Here is a 17265-nt window from a genome sequence, read left to right as displayed (position 1 = left end):
ACATTCTACTCAAATTAAAGCCATGAAAAGAAATTTATTTCATAAATTATTGCTTTTATAGAACTTATATGATGCACAAATATTTGTAAAATCAGTATTACATTTAAAATGGAAGTTACAAGAAAATCACGAAGGTGGTTTACACTGTAGATTAAAATCATAAACATGGATTTGAAAAATGAATCAGATGTTTATTTATTACACAGTACTACTCAGTGTTTCTTTGAACAAGAAAGTCCATTCTTTGAAAGCTACATCTCTATTTACTGTAACATGTCTTGTAAGGCCTTGAGGGAACCACAGTGTTGTGTGACTTTTCATAACGCTCTCTGAATGAACTCGCACAGCCACACTGATCCTGAGAGCCGTGCAGCAATATCCTGCCTTTAAACAGCATTGAGTTTCAATTGAGTAACTGCCAGAGGCATAGACAAAGAGAGGAAAGGTGTTGCATCCTTCTCCCAAAGCATCAGAACTGAGAAATCTGAATGTGTCACACTTTGGATAGCACATAAATACACAAATACATTCGCTTTAAATGAAAGAGTTTTGTAAGAGTTCATTTGAAAAATGCATATAAAGGGCAGCAGTAAAATCTTTTAAAATAAATCTGTTTTGAATCTAAATTTGTGGGAAATATTTGTCACTATGAAGCACTTCACATTGTATCATCCGAAAGATTAAGCTGAAACATTCTCTGTCAATCTACCTTGGGCCCCATTTGATATTTGTGAGCCCCTGGAACTGTCTTTTTAAAGCTTGTCTGTCCGACCATTCTGACTGTAGATACGTGTCGTCATCTGCCTCATCCAGTTTCTATGAAGAACACAACATACCAAACAATGACAAATGTCCTTTAATATTCTGAATATTCATTTAAAGTTTAGACAACCAATCAGACTTTTTATGCAAGACTATTCAATGGAAAGACTCAAGTTCATGCTTTACTCACTTTGAGTTCTTCCTGTCTTTTGTAGTAGTGCATCATCATATTCTTTTGCCCCTCTTCACTCACCAGTGGCTCGCGTGCTGGTGCCCCCTGACCCCTCTGAAAAGAACACACAAATGAAGGAAGTCAATTTTCAACTTGAACATTGAGAACAATCAAGGGTGTATCAAGCTTTGTCAACCTCCTTTTCGAAGACACACACAATCAGAACACAACTGTCTATCAATATTGACTGATATTGAGTATGTATGTTGTCATTACTAAAGGTCATCACTAAACAACGGCCAACAATAAAGACTCCATGATACAATAAAAACTCACTTTTTGTATTTTCACTACTATTTTAGTTTTCTCATTTTTCCCAATGTAATCCTGCAGTTTCTTGCCCTTCTGAAGTTCTTTAGATGCCCACCACAGTTGAGCCTCTTCATCTGGGATCACCTGTAAAGACGCCTGCAAGACACAGCGGTGTTACATTCTGTCAGCCTTTATTTATATTAAAAACTGCTGTAACATTAATTTTATCTTACTACACTTTTTATTCCTAACAACTACCATGGCCTTAATGGTTATGAAAAGAAAACAGAAAGTTCACAAAAACCTGCATTCCAGTCAGATCTTCTTGATTTTCAAACTCCATCCTTATTGGATCATGTGGGGGCAGTCCCATTGGGTAGACTATCATCACGGCTCCTCGCAATTGTTCAAGAGCCTCTTTGACCATGTCCATTGTAAGACAAACACTCGCTTCTACTTGTTTCTTTAAAGAGAAGAAAAATACATGAAATACCACATAACATATCAAAACGTCACCATGTTAACATCTTATAAATGATACATACTTTTGAGATTAAAGCTTTGGCCTCCTCTATTGTTTTCCTTAAAACATCTGTCATCTTTACATTAGGAGCTAAATAAGAAAAGTCATAACAGTAAATAGAATGTATCAAATGAAAACTTTGTCCATAGTTCCAAATGTAAACTACCATGTCCATTTCGCCGTCCGATCTCATCTTTCTTGAAGTCAGCACCACCACTGGGATGGCAGAGTTCCTGCCATTCATCCTGCAGTTTCAGCTCAATGATTTGATCCTCGGTCAGTCCTTGCATGTTCGGTGGAAGAGAGATGCCGTGATCTGCCAGCTCTGAAATTTCTATAGATTTACAAATACCGGGTTGTTAATATGCAGGTCTCAAAACAGCACAAAACAACAGTCATTTAAGATAGTTTACAATATAATGTACACAGAAATGTATTACTATATGTTGTATGCAAGTATGTCTTTAAACTGCTCATGCAATTTGTAAATCCATTGGAATTTGTGCATGACATTTATTAGTATGTTAAGTATGTAAACATGGCATGCATTCTTTTTCATGTCATTTTAGCATGTAATATTATACGATATCATACCTGAGCAGATTCTTTCCACCTTTAACCTTCCATTATAGATCGCAGCGACATGTAGGGTGAGACTGTCCACATGTACATCCACCGTTGTGTTAAAGAGAAACTGACTCTCATCTCCCCGTTTGACGTGCAGTTGAACCATGATTCACTTCGTTTGTGGCCCTGTGCAAGACGTTAAATAATAATATATTAGACGTGAAGAGCAAGGGTTAGAACCGAGAATTGTTGAGGAAACTCAAACACGCCGCTTTATGTTTGAGTTGCCATGGCAGCCACAACTCGCACCTGGAATATTGTAGTTGGCTGTCCCGGCGAGTTGAACAAAAAAAATGAGAGATAACGGCGTATTAAAACGAACATTACAATTAGTCAGGTGAAATATTTCTGATGATTAATACTTTTTAAATCACACCATTAATTAAAATTACACTTACTACGTCAATAGAATGGTCAGGAGTGAAGAGAAGGCAGCGACACCAGTCGAGCTGCAGCCGTACAACTACCGGAAGTTGCGTACGACTCACAAATAAAAGTCTCTTAAGAAGCTTATTAAAATGAATGTGGCGTAAATGTACAGCTCGCCCCTTTTCTAATTCTTCCCAAAGTAATGTATACAGACTTTGCATTCTACTAACAGATGAACATGTTATATTATATTAACTATGTTCAAGACATAACATTTATAAAAGTTAACTTGGATAGGTGACCACTTATAATTTAATCGTGTTGCCATAAAGGGATTAATGTTAACCCAATTATGTTATTATTCATACATATTATTTAGTTGTTATCTGTTTTTGTGAGAACAAGAACTATTCAGTGTCTCTTGATAATGTACGTTATTGGTGTGAAATATATATATATATATATATCTCACGGAATCGTTTATTTCAAATATAATTTATGCTGTACACCACCATTTATATGTAGAGGTAAATGATCAACCCTTAAATATGGCTTTCTTCACCATGATACCGCCAAACAAAGCACTTTCAAACTGTGTGGACATTTTAATTGAATTAAATTAACATTGTAATAAATTTAATTAATAAATTAAATATTGTTTTCTTTTTTCACCAAACTATGAGAGACAGGCGATGAAAATACAAGTGACATTTACGTATGCCATGGGAAGCCACACTTCTGATTGGTGGGCTAAGGATAAAGGGGGTGTGTCAAGCAGGAATTTCACGTGTTAAGTTTGCCTGAAACTTTATTTACCTTTAACACACTGGGAAACTAGATCACTGTAACGTTTATGGGATTCTGATCCCATAAACGTCGTCTGCGAAGACTGCTTCGTATTCACAGAACATAAGTTCGTTTTTGTCTAAGATTTTAACAGAGGAGATGAAACACTGTGCCAGACTTTGTCAGTAAACTTTGGGCACTTGTAGAAGCCCCTTCCTCAAATTACCTTATTTGCTGCAGCCAAGTGAGTATAGCCTATCCGTATTTTATTGTATTTCCCTTCTGAGATAATTACTGTAAAGCAATATATGATATTTCCGCATTATTTTTCTATACATACCTACTGCGGTCAGGCCAGCCTAGTTTTGTGTGCGCGCACATATGATAGATTACGGTAGGAGTCCAGAAGGACAAATTTCAAAATAAAAGCGGTTTAGCACTATAGTGTTTTTCCGTTGCAACTAGTGTTGCTAGAGAAGTAAGAGACAATGCATTTCTATGGCGTTGTGGGTGGTTTCTATGCCATTGCTTAGGTATTATGGTTAGTGCAAGAGTGTTACTATCCAGTTGCAAGGGTGTTCAGGGTGGTTGACAGAGCGATGACACTACCTGTTACCATAAAATAATTCCACCTCAGAAACAAAGTACACCATCTCAGATTCTCATTCATAAAATATCATGACAGTCTTAAGTGGAATATTAAATAAAAGTCCCACAAATATCCAAAGTATGCTGTTTTTTTATATGTTCAGATAGATGTTAAAAGGAAAATACCTGTTTCCATGAAATAATTCCTCCTCAGAATCAAACTACACCAGAGATGGTCTCTCATAAAATATTTTGTCAGTTTGATGTGGTGTTTTTAAAGAAAAGCCCCTCAAATATCCAATGTATACCAATTTTTTTATATGTTCAGATATGGGTTAAATCGAAACTACCTGTTTCCATGAAATAATTCCACCTCACAATCAAACTACACCATCTCAGATTGACACTCATAAAATATCAGGACTGTTAATCAAATAATAATTTTTATTTGCATTATATGTAGCATTTTTTTTGCTTTTTCAATTACATTCAAATTTCAATAACTAATATAACAAATCACATTCTGCAAGTACCTACACATAAGGAGAGAGTACCATGGGAAAACCCAGCAGGATGCCATTGTGAGTAATCTGTGAAATATAATGTTATTTTTAAGTCGGTTAGCTAATAGATGTCGTCTTTACATTACGTCGCTGTTTCCATTTAACTATGTTTTGCCTGTGTTTTTTTCTACATTAAACAAATGAACATTTGAAAGGTATTTTCATTATATACAGCTGCGGGCAAAATTTATTTGAATGTTGGTGCTTGTTAAGATTGCAAGGGCAGTGATGAAGGCCTTTACAGCTGTCCCAGTCAAAAGCTTTGGGACTTCCAAAAATAAATGGCAATTGAAAGATATGTAATGGATGCTTAGATACTGGAATCATGAGGTTTGTTAAGGAAGTGATTGTATGGTGTAATAATAACCAAAATTCAGCTTTGTCTGCACTACTTCACTCTTAAAAAAGGTGCTTTTTCACAGGGATGCCATAGAAGAACCATTATTTGTTCCCTAAAATAATCATTCAGTTAAAGGTTCTTCAGAGAACCATCTCTTTCTTTCTTTTCATATTCTGAGGAACCTAGTTTTGCTACAAAGAACCTTTTGTGAAACAGAAGGTTCTTCAAATGTTAAAGTTTTTTTATGGAACCAAAGGTTCTTCTATGACATCTAAGAACCATTTGAAGCACCCATTTTTAAACAATGTATGCTGAAGTAGTTTTAACATAAATTGTTAAGGAAAATTTTAATGGACTTGGTTGTTGAAGAAAATCATTTTTAACCAATCTTCAGACAAAACATATATTCATTATTATCACCTTACTGTCTAGTAAAATAAAATAAAATATTAGAAACCAAAGACAAAAAATGTACAAATCTAAATGTGATTATAGGGTAATACATGAATTTACCTGTACAAAATCAAGAAGCCTTAATGCAGTCTGTGAAAGAAAACCGAAATTGAAAATATATGAATAACAGGTATCACAAACACAATTACAGTGGTAAAGACTTTTTTTTAATGTAGTTGTAAATACATTAGTTTAGTGAGATGAACAGAAGGTATTGGACTCCTGACAAACTACACCCAATGTTTATGTAAAAGTACACAATACAAAATAAATTTTAAAAGAATAGTTCACTCAAAACTAAAGATACTTTTAGAATTACATTTTTAACCTGTATTCATTTTTGAATTATATTTTGAAGAACATTTGCTTTTAAAATAACAAAATGGACTGTATAGAGACAAAACATGTTTTTTTGTGTTTAGTTTTCAAAGCCAATTAGGGTGAATCAATAAAAAATATAATTTGGTGTTGAATTTTCCTTATAGGGTCAAATTAAGAGTCTGCATTTAGTAGTAATATAAATATAAATGTGGGTGAATAACAAATACATGAAGGCCAAAATAATTGAATGCCGTCTTTGTTGTACCAAATGAAAATATTGTATGCTTATATCGGTGTTATTGTTTACATATTTTTTATGTTTAATGAGGCCAATAACTGTGTTGGCCTCACCAATTGGATCTGGGCCTCCCACTACACACTGGGTGAGTTTTTTGTTTCCTTTCACATTTCGGTCGAATATTTTGGTCTGTGCTGGTGTGGAAAAGAATGAATATGAAAGATAATTAATAAAATGAAATAAGTAAACATACGTTGCAACGTGAAAAACATTATTTTCTTTATTTTGAAATGTGTCCAGCCGCGCGCCTATCATTTTCAAAGTGGAGGCTGGCCTGACCGAAATGTCCTACTCTAGCAAACAAAATACACTCCACTGAATTTCAACTGAGTTATAAGTCGATATAATAGCTCGGTCTATCTGCTCAGTAGGCGATTAGTTTTGGTGTCTTCGATAATAAGAGTTTTTAATTCATGGACGACTGCTGTCGTGTCTGACCCAGTTTACAAAACAGATCCACGTGTACTCTGCTGCCGCTGGAGGAAGCTCGCTATTGATGGGCTGTCCTTCCAATCGGAGTGCTGGATATTATTAGACAGGAACAGTGCGCACAGTGTCAGTTGGAACTTTGCGTCATATGACAATAAAATCAAAATATTCGTGTCAAAGATACTAGATTTTACTCATTTTATCTATGTGTTTAGTATTTTATTGTGTCGCATTGAGTTTGTGATTTTTCATAATTAAATCTATTAAAAAATAAAGGCTTGTACGTATATAACAACGCAAGGTTGTGGGTTCGATCCCAGGGGATTGCATATGCCTATGTAAAATGTATAGGATAAAGCAATGTAAGTCGCTTTGGATAAAAGCGTCTGCCAAATGCCTAAATGTAAATGTAAATATGAACCCTAATTATCAAAAACATCCAAATGCAAGCAAACATTTTAAAATAGCCTTATTAGATTTAAATATTTGCATGTCTGACTGTCTATTCTATTTCTTCACTTTTATCTGTTCCATGTTTAGAAAAATTGGTTAAATACTGCTCAGGAAATCTGACCTCTTTTCCAATCATGCAGATTTCACTGATATTTCATTCAACAATTTGTTATGTTCTGTTAGTACGTGATTTTTCATAAATATAATTTATAATCTTATATTTAGAAGTTATCACACGTTTCAACAGAAAACATAAAATAGAGTTTTTATTAATCATGCACACGTGAATAATATTTCCTGTCGGGCCAGTCAGTTCTTTAGAAGAAGCGTGACATATACCACATCCGTCTGTTTCCTGTTTGTATGGACTGCAGTAGTTTTCTGGTCCAAGATGAGCAACTTTTCAGCGAGGAGGTCCTTCCCCTATATTTCAAACACATCACCAGCTTTGTGCGCAGCTCAACATGCGTAGGTGTTCAGACGGGTCATTACATGATCATGTGGTGTTTATCTTAAATCTCTATAAGATAAGCCTTCTCATTTTTGCTTATGTCTTGTCTGCACATATGGGCACTGGCTTACCCAGATCTGATGGGCAGATTGATTGCGTTGAGTTTCAACAGCACTGCACTTAAAATTCACATGAAAGGTGTTTTTGTTTTTCTATTCTGTTTTTTTAACCAAAAAGAATATTTTTTTGTAAATTTAACAGAGGTAAATCTATTTTGCTTTATAACATTTTTTAAGTATTTTACATACATTGTTATTGGTTTAAAAACAAAATACTGCTGTGGGTCCATTACACCCTTGAACATAAAATATACATGCAAGGGTTAAAATGTCACTTCTCATCTGACACATTTCGTTTCTCTGGAAGTTTCAGTCTGCACAAAAATACAGTTGTTCATTCAGCATTAATTCCACACATAGCACATCCTCGCTCCCTTCTTTGCAAGAGGTCCATGGCGAACGTTTTTTTTGCTGTTTTGCTTTCACCATGAACTCTCCACTTTCTATCACCTGACTCCTCTGCTCTGCCTTCCATGGATCTAGCTTTGTCTTTCCGGGATGAACTTTATGTCGAGCAACCCGAGGACATACTGTGGATGGCCATTTGTGCCATTTATTTTAGAATCAAAGTTTCAAAACAAAATCTAAGCTTGCATGACGTGATGTGTTGTCTATATCTGCATTTATATTTCTCTCCCTTATTTTGTTTGTTTGACAACAGAACCGATGTGTCTGATCCACTGGCTCTTATAGATTCTAGGTTAGCAGCGATACGCCCCTGCACTCGTTCACACTGGAGAGTTTCTTCAATACATTTAATCATAGACAAACATTACAGTTGCATCAATCATAATCTTACGTTTAAAAGTATCTTATGTATTTTCAATAGTAAAGGGATAGGTGTGCCAAAAAGATCAATTCTGTCATCATTTACTCGCCCTGATCTTATTCAAAACATGTGTATGACTCTTGCTTCTGTTGACCACAAAATAAGATATTTTGAGAAAAGTGGTTTTGTGTCTATACAATGGCAGTCAATGGGGCCCAATGTTGTTTGGTTACCAACTTACGTCAAAATACTTACTGTTCTTCATAGTTAAGTCGTCCACGTCTGGAATGACTACCAATTAAAACAGTAAATATTTTTGTTATTCACATTTTCTGGCTGAAAGTTGCACAAAAATGACAAATAAAGTCTACAGTGCACATCCAAAAATGCAACGTGGGCTCTATTACACTAGAATTGTATTTAAAATGATCCTAAAGGGCACGTATATTCTCACTTCAGTATGACTCATGGGTTTGGTTTCCTGCTCATCAGCAGCTCCTTAGTCCTGGATGCCACATCTTTGCAGTTACAGAAACAGAAATGGAGAGGAAACGACAAGCCCAGAGTGACACCGACACGCTCCCATACGCTGACACAGGTACACAAACACATACGCCTACGCTTCGCTCCTACACATAAAACACACTCACCTGCACTTGCATACAAAACCACAAACCTTACACTGTGCTATGTACCAAATGCATACGCACCCCCATTATATCTCAATGCGTTGTTTTTGTGCAGTGAAGCCCCTGCAACACGACTGGAACAGATTGGAACGGGAGCTGTGTGATGGTAGAGAGTGTTCGGATATCTTACCGTCCATCCTACAGTTTGCACAAAAAGCTTCCAGACTATACTTCAGTAACACTTCTCTGCCCTTAGACCTGTCACCTCAAACACAGAGACTGAGCAGGCCCGGGGGGGTTCAGGTGGGTCGAACGACCCACCCCTCACTGTCCAGAATTTAAGTAATATTTTTGGTAATGAAAATGTGTCATTTAATATTGCCAATAATTAGGATCATGGCGACGGAAACACAAAAAATGTGAGTTGCAAAAACGACACCACTTTATCATCTTCAGTGGTGTAGTGTGACAAGTAATATTTGGCGCCGTCAACCAAGCTCGATACTGCCTTTCGCCAAACTAACTCTTCTACATTTGCACATCACATATCCTATCGTACAGGCATTTATTTTTCAACAAAATGAAGTCAATATTTGAAAATGGTACGATAAGGTTAGGGGTAGTAGGTCATTTGTCCCAATTAGTTGGCATCCATAAATAATAATGTACTAATATCTGAAAGAATACTAACTTCCATATGAACTAATGATGAGTGAAGAAATGGACCAATCATGAACAAATAAAGGTCTCATGCCGTATGAGGTCACAGATCCCCGGACCAAAGTAACACCTGAAAGTGAAACTTAGCAAATGGATCCTTTATAAAGAACAAGTTCTTCTGAGTGTCTGTAATGAGCAGCTGGATTGGTAGATCCTCCGATTACACATTACCATTTGCATGGAGAGTGGGGCATTCACATAAGTATATGAACCTTGTAATTAATACTGTTAATACGTTAGTAATACTATTATTTGGTCTTAACCGAGCGTTGTCATGGTACATAGAGCATTTCAGAAAGTCGACGTTATGAAAAACGATATATACGAAACCCAAATATATCTATATAGGTGCACGTGCGGCAAATGTGTCAAAATGCAAAGTTAATAGCAAGATAAACAAACTTTAACACCCCAGAAATAACAGTACATGCTAATGTTAGGGTTATATGCATTAGCTAAACACAGACATAAGGTACGAAAAGATTTCTTGAAGTTAAGACAAAAATCTAAAGTCACACAGGTTGGGATTCGGTGGAGCTAACAGGTCCAAATAGAGTTTGTATTCCCCCTCTTTCAAGGATTGTCGTTTCACATACCCTGCAGTAAACGCGCTAAGATTATTAAACCAATCTTCGGTGAAAGGACGCACGCACAGTACAACCCTGGGGTTATACTCCTTTGGTATCGTTTGAAAAATGAATTGTAACCATTTTTCCCTCAGACGTTCTAGCACGAGCATCACGAACGAGCGACAGTGTTTGGGGGAGGAGGGATACGTTTTCGCGGCAGTCACAGCAAAATGTAGGCGGGGACTATGTATAGTGACTTAGATACGCGGGTGAACTATTCCACGTCTCGTTTGTGTGATTCATAATAACTTTGTTATTTATTCACCTTCGGACTTACAACTTGGCAGACAGCTTTCTTTCAAACACGGCAACAGAACAGACTGCATGAAATGTCATTTTCATGATCTCATGCTATGTACTCTTTAAGACCACCCAAATGTATACGCGAGTAAGGTGGGCATACCTGTCAGTGCAACTGCTTTGGAACCTGATGTTTCAGATATGGTAAGAGGCGTTTCATTTAAGTGACACGCTTGCAGTATTTGACCAATCACTACGCACTGGCTAACTGGCCAATCATAGCACACCTCGCTTATCAGAGCGATGAGCTTTGTTAACAATCTACGCGTTTCACAGAGGCAGGCAAAGAAAGGGGAGATACAAAAATAGACGCTATGTGGAAAATTCAGCGTTTTTTAACTTTACTAGTGTATACACATTGCATTACATATAAAACACAATAATATTCGTTTTAACCGCCTCACACGACACCTTTAAATATTAAATGTGGGGGGAAACCACAAAGTCTTTATGTAAAAGAACCACCCCTTCCATAAAGTTCGCTACGGTCCTGCCTAGGAGGTTTTGCACACTACTTGGTGATTTGTAAAATGGACTTCAGCTGAAGAGTTCAACTGTAATGACTGTGGTACTGTGTAAGCATGGTGGAACGGTCCAGTTCAGAACCAGATGTTCTGCTAAATTATTATGGAATTCTGGTTAAAACACACTCGTCTGCATTGGTGTGAGAGCTGCGTTTGTTTTGCAGCACAGTTGCTGCACACTTCTTAACCTGATACTGAGCACTTGTGAAAAAGATTTGGCACACAGTTTCCAAAAAAGCATGTGTTGTTTGGGTACATGACAACTTATTAATGCAACAATATACATAGATCAAGAGTAAACTTTCTAAAATCATAAAATTGGGAACTACCTGTAATGCAGTGTGATATGCAATCACCATACAATTATAATGTAAGATTCTTTTGTGTTGTTGCACTTTATAACACAACATGATTCTGTGAAGTGTATAAAACATTTAAAAATCATTTATTCAAAAGAATAAAATGTATGAACAAGTAAATGATGCTGTATTGTAATAAAGGTCATTATTTATAGTTTTGTGCACAGACCTGCCCACATTGGCTTTTCTAACAGGAAACTCGTCACATACATCCGCACACAGAGCGCACACAGATCGATGAACAGGAAAAGATTGATGTAGACAGAAAAACAGTCGAGATATGTGACTGTCTTTCAAGATGACGTTGCTGTTGTTCATTCTTTGTTTTTGGAACATTCCTTTATTGGCATCATCCAATCCAAGTGAGTAATGTACTTGCTTTTAAAATATGTATATATTTCTTCTTCTTGTAATACTTTGTTCCTTTTTTTCCAAAATGCATTGTAAATAGTTTATAAAATACAAAAGTAGTTTTAACAGTAGGCTACCAAACAAAACAACGTTTTCAAGAATTTTAAATGATTGAATTAATGTCTTATTTTATATACCATAAAAGTACGGAAGTAGAACGTTTCTATGAAGTCGGTAAAAAGTGTATTAAAACGCAATGTGTTGGGCTACAAATGTCTGGAGACAGAATATTTCATCTAAAGAATTGATCTGTACATCAAGGGAACAATGAAATTCATGATGCCTTTTGCCAAGTTGTGAATACAACATATCGATAACTTGTTTCCAACATGTCTGATCTTGCGCATAGCCTACGCAACATGGCCTTGAAGCCTTTTTAGTAAACCTTAACTTTCTTTATACTTTAACTTTCATATAATGAACTAAACAACATCTAAGAATTCTTCTCAAAGATTGTAATGTGATATTTGGAAACCCAAAAGTGTTTTTAAAATCATCTTTATTTTTCGTAATCTACTTCCTGTCTTATATGTTTATTTCTTAAAATGCATGCGTCTTGTTCAGAGGTTCAAGGCCCTCTACTGATAATCATCGCACAGTACAACGGACTCGACATTTGATGTTAAAGGGATAGTTCACCCAATTTTTTTGATTCTGACGTCATTTACACCCTCTTGTAATTTCGAACCTTGGGACTTTCTTTAATTCTGCAGAACACAAAAGAAGATATTTAGTAGAATGTTGGTAACCAAACAACAGCGGTAACCCATTCACGTGCATTGGTTTTGTATGCATAAACACAGTAGAAGTGAATGGGTGCCGATGCCATTCGATAACCAACTTTCTTCAAAATATTTTCTTTTGCTCTGCTGAAGTAAGAAGACAAGAGGGTGAGCAAATGATGAAAGAATTTTCATTTTGGGTTGAACTATCCCTTTAAAATGAATGAAAAAATAAACCTTTTGCAGTTTGCTACTAAATAATTGTTTCCCGAACTTTAGTTCTATATTTCTTGTGTACTATCAGTATGTTTGGGGCGAATAGTTAAAATAATTAGTGCCATGTTTTCACATCCTCCATTTCTCTCATTTTCACACAGACATAAACTGCCTTATCATAAATCTGGAATATGTGAATTGTACGTGGACTGAGCAGGGAAACCAAAAGCACCAATACACATTTGAGTGGAGGTATTTAACATAAACACACACAACAGAAATGCATTTTTGCATTCTTGCATTTTTGGATGAACACTTTAGGACTAATGTATGTGATTTCTCGTAGGTTTGGGAATGATGTTGAACTGAAATGTCTTAAATATCACAAGATGAACGGTGCTAACGTGGGCTGCATGTTTCCATACGCTGAAACTAAAAGATTTAATTCGCTAGACACGTGGTTGTATTATAACAATGGCAGTTTGGCGAAAAACCAGAAGCATCAACTGAAAAAAGAGGGTATGAGAAATAAGCAGTTAGTCATTCTTTATGATTTACAATAACTATAGGATACAATAAATATAGAATTGGTCAGTGTTTATTAAATTCACACTTTTACTTTGTGGCTAATAGTGAAGCTTTACCCTCCGTATAACCTGACTGTTGAGGCGAGAAAGGCCACCGAACTGTGGCTTCGTTGGAATGTCACGTTTAAAAATTTTAATTGCATTGAAAGTGAAGTTCGCCACAGGATGGGCAACATGGACTGGCAGGTAAATTGTTATAAACAAAACAGCTCTGAGTTTAATTCAAGATTAATGTCAAATTTAAAGGGATAGTTCACCCGAAAATGAAAATTCTGTTATCATTTACTTACCTTCAGGTTATCCAGACCTGTATAAGTTTCTTTGTTCTGCTAAACGCTAAGGAAGATATTTGGAAAAATGTCATTAACAAAACAGATCTCATCCCCGTTGAATCCCATAGAATTTACTTTCCCTACTATGGTAGTTAATTGGAGATTAAATCTGTTTGGTTACAGAAATTCTTCCAAATATCTTCCATTGTGTTCAGCAGAACAAAGAAATGTATACAGGTTTGGAACTGGGATGAATAAATAAATACAGTATTTTCATTTTAGGGGAGAACTGTTCTTTTGATAAAAGGCCCAAAGGACAATGTTATTGTTTTGTGAACTATGATGTCCTCTATCACACTGTCATAATGTCATATTGTTGCTGTCCTTCAATAACACAGTAGTTTACATTACAGCTAGATGGTATGGTCTCTACTAAAAAATAATGGTTCAGCTTCCATTCAACAGTGTTTTTTGAGAATGGTCATCTCACTTAAAGTGCTGTGACAAACCATTACTAGAAAGACGACATCTTTATTCTCTCCACAGAACAAAAAAACATTAAACTCAAACCTCTTCAGCTTACCCTTCCCCTCCAAAAAACGGTACGAGTTCCAGGTCAGGGTCCGGGTGGAGTCAGCTTGTGGAGAGTCCAAGTTTTGGAGCGACTGGAGCGAGCCGGTGTACTGGGGACCTTCAAAGCCAAACAATAACACAGGTACTGACACAGAAATAATCTTACATCATCTTATTTGCAGCTATCTGTTAACTATAGTAACTAGATTTTGAGAAAAATTTGCCAAAATATTTAATAAACTTCCAGAGATTGCAAGTGGGCTTCTTCATGACACCTAACCAATAGCAATTATGCTTTTCCCAGCCAGCCCAGTTTCAATGACGATGACATCGGTGGTGTTGTATACGATAGGAGCTGCAATACTGCTTGTCATACTCTCCTGCTTGCTGGTCCACAGCGAAAGGTTTGCATCATCATACTGTATTTATCCCTTTGTTTATTAAAGTTTACCCGTTTAAACATCTCTTTAGCCTAAAAATGTAAAAAAAATATATAATGTGATGTTTAATGATCCTCCATAGATTAAGGATAATCTTGATACCGGTGATGCCAAACGCAGGACAAAATGTGAGCAAATACCTTGCTGCGTTTTTCGACAACTATGATGGCAACACAGAGGTAAATATCTCATTACCGATCACTTCCAATTTTCCATAAATGACTTTAAAGGAGATATTGTGAAGAAAGTTGGTAACCAAACAGTACCCAAACACTTCTATTGCATGGACACAAAAACCAATGCAAGTGAATGGGTGCCGGTTAACGACATTCTTCAAAATATCTTCGTTTGTGTTCTCTGGAATGGTAAAAGTTATACAGGTTTGAAATGACGAGAAGGTGAGTAAATGAGGACAGAAACTATATTTGGGGGTAAACTTTTACTTTGATCATCCACGAATAAAAAAAGTGGTCAATCTCTGTGCAAGGAGAATGAGCGTTTCTACATTTTTCCTTTGTCACACAGAAATGGCTCTCCATCTCCAAAGACCTGGAGAAAGGCTTCAAACCCAATTTCACTGAGCGTGCTTGTCCTGTGCGTGAGTACAGAATAGTGTCCCAGTCGAGCAGTGACAGTGGAAGTGTCCTCTCAATCCCGACAGAGCTATCATCAGATTATCAATGCATGCAGAGCTATTCATCTACCTCCACCATTACTGGACCTGACGAGACCTCCCCGATTCAGTCTCCATGTCAGGCATATAATCCGGTTTAGATGACAGTTGGTTAGTCAGAAGCTACTCATCTAAAAGATAAGATGTTAAAAAAAAGGTGTTAGGACAGAATGAGACAGTGGAAGGAGAGATAGTGTGTTAGTGGTAGATAGGTAAAAAGATAGCTATTAAAAGTTTTCTAAAAAAAATTAAGATTTAGACTCTTTTTGAGATATAACAGATGTGTTAATGCTATGTATTGTGGTGGAAAGAAAGATGTGGAAAAGGAGTACATTTTACAACATGATTGTGATTTATACAATATTTACATTTTGTTACGAGTCCATACATATAATCATATAAAAAATCATACTATTATTCAGATGAATGTTATGTGTAACTCAAGCTGCTCAGAATAAGGAGAGAGAGATTGGTTTAAGAGCATTTTTGTCATTTATTTGAATATGATAGTCAAGAACAACATATGTTGTTTTTAGGATGGTGCAGAAGGCTTGAGATTAAAAAGATTGCAGCTATAGATAAAGTTTCTGATACGTATATTCTCAGAATCAATATTGAACGACTCATATCTATCGGTCTCTGGCGTTGTTTTTGGAAACTTTTAACTTTTTTTAATACTTTCTCCCACTTTCATTTAATTAGTTTTGTTCTATGGCAGATGCTAGAAAATTTTGTTTAATGTATGTGAAACTGCTGTTTAAGATATTTGATCACATATTGTATTTGATGTTTCAAATTGAATGTAATTCATTTGCAATAATTAAAAAAAAAAGTATGTCTAGATTATATCTGTGATTGATTTGCTGTTTAACAATAGATGCATCTGTTTGTGCAGCTTGTGTTGATCTTAAACTCGGCGACTTATCAAAACAATTAAACATTTTCCAAAATCAAAACGATCTAGGTTCTGACTAAGTTATATTTGTGTATCTGTATTAACCATATACACTATATAAACAATTAGAATAGGGCTAATTGTGAGCTTTTATAACGTTGTACCAACTATATCTCAAAACCTACAATAAATAAATACCACTCACAGTAAACAGGGTAGGACTGCAGAGACATATTGTGTAATATATATTGTATTCTGTAAAACTAGAACAATCTCAAATTGTGTAATCACCTTTCCCCTAATATGGTCTCAATCACCACACAAGCTACAGTATTTTAGTTCATTAAAGGATTTTATAAAAAATCTGTTCGGGCCGATAACCTTTTTACTTTTACATGACATAAAATCCATGACTATTATGCAAACAATGCATAAATATGGTTCTTTTATCTACAGTAAAAGAAAATAATCTACACTTAAATGAATAATATAAATTCAAAACTTATATTCATAAAACTCCCAGACGTTCTGTTCATGTGCTTATATAATATCAGATGAATTAACTTTGTATTATTGGGGGACAAAATAAAGGGAGAGAAAGTGTGTTAACGTGCTTAAATGTTTGTAGATTATCTTGGATTTATCCAAGTTGATCTTCATATTGTTTTCTAAAGCAATCTCCAGCAGGAAAGAAATCCCAGCACCTCTCCTGGTACAGCTTCCATACATACGACTCCTGTTGAAACACGCATTCACAATTTTTAATATATTTGTATTGGCAGATGCTTCAATGCGAGGTGACTCAAACTTAACTACATTTCATGTACATTCCATTAGACCTACACCAATGATTCTGGTGTTGCAGATCTAGCCCATGGCCATATGACGGCAGATTACAGAACAAAAAAAAACAGTAAAAAAATGTCACTTGCTATTAAATGCATCTTTCAAAATGTGCAAAAGAAATAATGGAAAATATT

The 17265-nt window shown here is 35.8% G+C and overlaps 3 protein-coding genes across 4 annotated transcripts in view; 1 reads left to right on the top strand and 2 right to left on the bottom strand.

Annotated features, from left to right (window-relative positions):
* Positions 1 to 33: 33 nt before the first annotated feature.
* Positions 34 to 2874, bottom strand: cfap298 (cilia and flagella associated protein 298). 2 transcript variants are annotated; one of them, XM_056737272.1, is made up of 9 exons: positions 2795 to 2873; positions 2646 to 2663; positions 2364 to 2522; positions 1936 to 2103; positions 1792 to 1859; positions 1551 to 1709; positions 1271 to 1402; positions 953 to 1048; positions 34 to 816 (listed from the first exon to the last, which is right to left on the bottom strand). In XM_056737272.1, exons 3-9 carry the CDS (start codon positions 2500 to 2502, stop codon positions 706 to 708), a joined length of 873 nt encoding a protein of 290 aa, XP_056593250.1. In that variant the 5' UTR covers positions 2503 to 2522; positions 2646 to 2663; positions 2795 to 2873; the 3' UTR covers positions 34 to 705. The 2 variants fall into 2 exon arrangements, with proteins under 2 accessions (XP_056593250.1, XP_056593251.1); XM_056737273.1 differs by lacking the exon at positions 2646 to 2663 and having other exon boundaries at positions 2795 to 2874.
* An 8826-nt stretch (positions 2875 to 11700) lies between these two features.
* On the top strand, positions 11701 to 16231 carry il2rga (interleukin 2 receptor, gamma a). Its single transcript, XM_056737481.1, has 8 exons — positions 11701 to 11858; positions 13007 to 13097; positions 13192 to 13364; positions 13479 to 13618; positions 14251 to 14419; positions 14582 to 14681; positions 14800 to 14896; positions 15243 to 16231. The coding sequence occupies exons 1-8, from the start codon at positions 11795 to 11797 to the stop codon at positions 15489 to 15491; spliced, it is 1083 nt and encodes a 360-aa protein (XP_056593459.1). The 5' UTR covers positions 11701 to 11794; the 3' UTR covers positions 15492 to 16231.
* A 286-nt stretch (positions 16232 to 16517) lies between these two features.
* ryr1a (ryanodine receptor 1a (skeletal)) overlaps positions 16518 to 17265 on the bottom strand; it is a 43066-nt gene continuing 42318 nt past the window's right edge. Inside the window, exon 105 of the mRNA XM_056737479.1 lies at positions 16518 to 17021. Coding sequence (XP_056593457.1) covers positions 16926 to 17021 — 96 coding nt within the window. The 3' untranslated portion in view covers positions 16518 to 16925. The remainder of the gene's footprint in view (positions 17022 to 17265) is intronic.

Source organism: Triplophysa dalaica, chromosome 22 (assembly GCF_015846415.1).
Source record: "Triplophysa dalaica isolate WHDGS20190420 chromosome 22, ASM1584641v1, whole genome shotgun sequence".
NCBI classification, from domain to species: Eukaryota; Metazoa; Chordata; class Actinopteri; order Cypriniformes; family Nemacheilidae; genus Triplophysa; species Triplophysa dalaica.
This window is presented reverse-complemented; position numbering and strand designations above follow the sequence as displayed.